This window comes from Tarenaya hassleriana, unplaced genomic scaffold (genome assembly GCF_000463585.1).
Source record: "Tarenaya hassleriana unplaced genomic scaffold, ASM46358v1 Cleome7, whole genome shotgun sequence".
NCBI lineage: Eukaryota > Viridiplantae > Streptophyta > Magnoliopsida > Brassicales > Cleomaceae > Tarenaya > Tarenaya hassleriana.
Genome location: NW_010969548.1, coordinates 4,998,636 through 4,999,843, shown reverse-complemented (window position 1 = coordinate 4,999,843; position 1,208 = coordinate 4,998,636). Strand labels below are relative to the sequence as shown.

Sequence of the window (1,208 nt, the reverse complement as noted above, 5' to 3'; positions counted from 1 at the left end):
ATTTTTCATATTTAAATTTTATATGATATCCAAACTAATATCTAATGATTTTTCTGGTAAAGAAATCCGAGTTTGATAAATAAAAAATCAATAATAAAATATTGTAAAGTCTCTGTCCTAATTTTTCAGATATCGCGAGTAGACAAAGGGGAGAGAGAGTAAGGGACATGGCGCGTGAGGTGGACCTAGTGTAAAAGTAATAAGAGTCAACCGACGTTTCTCTCATTACAGAAACTGATAAAACTTTTTATTCATTTTTCCAGTTGAAAAAAGTGTGAGTTGGTTATAAATAGATGGGTATTATTTACAGTTACAAAAACATTTTATTTTCTAATAATATAATCTGAAGCTTCAAAATAACTGTAATTGATTTTTTTATCGAGCTCTCTGACAATAACTATTGGTAAATTTTATATACTTGTATAAAATCCGCAACGAACTCTGAAACCAAAACACACATTTAAAATGTAGAGTTCCCCAAAAATGTGGATTATGAGCTCAAGTTTTTATTTGTTTTTGAAATCAGCCTTGAACATGAAATTTGAGGGGGAAAAAGAAGTCTAAAAATCAATTTATATTTAATTGAAAATAACATCAAACAATAAAAAATGTTTTCCATCACTGTTCTATTCTCAAATCCCCATGAACCCTAATAGAAAAAGAAAAAGAAAAAGCCCATCTCTCTCTCTCTCTTAAAAAGAAAAGAAGGGAGTCAAATCTCAACATGCAAGTGAAAAAACGGAGGCTCTTCTCAGTTACCCAAAACTAGGTTTCCCATGTTCTTCTTCGTCTTCCCCATCACCCTCTGAGATATAGAAACTAGAAAGAGAGAGAGAGATTGAGAACGAAGAGCCCAGTGATAATCATTTTCTCGTCTTCCTGCTTTCGTTCTCTTTCTCTCTCCTCGGCCTGAGTTTCATCTTTCTGGTTTCTCATTTTCTATTTCCGTGAAAGTCTCGATTTGTTTCTCAATCTTTCCGCTGCTTTCTATTCCGGGTTTTCAACACAAGAAGAACGAGCGATTCTGGTTCATATTCCTTTTGGTCCTTTTTTATTTTATAGGAAGATAAAAGCATCGAGTGTTTTTATTTTATGAACTTCGGGGGTCTGCTCGATAACTCCTCCGGCGGCGGCGGCGGCTCGAGGATCCTCTCCGACATATCTTATGTCAACCACCCCAACGCCAGTTATGGGTACAGATGGGCAAG

At 35.2% G+C, this 1,208-nt stretch overlaps 1 protein-coding gene across 2 annotated transcripts in view; it reads left to right on the top strand.

The window, feature by feature from the left end:
• Positions 1–654: 654 nt before the first annotated feature.
• LOC104801458 (homeobox-leucine zipper protein ANTHOCYANINLESS 2) overlaps positions 655–1,208 on the top strand; it is a 6,163-nt gene continuing 5,609 nt past the window's right edge. Inside the window, exon 1 of one of the 2 annotated variants that reach the window (XM_010524740.2) lies at positions 655–1,186. In XM_010524740.2, the coding sequence (XP_010523042.1) occupies positions 1,093–1,186 (94 nt within the window). In that variant the 5' untranslated portion in view covers positions 655–1,092. The remainder of the gene's footprint in view (positions 1,187–1,208) is intronic. The other variant, XM_010524739.2, reaches the window with a different exon arrangement.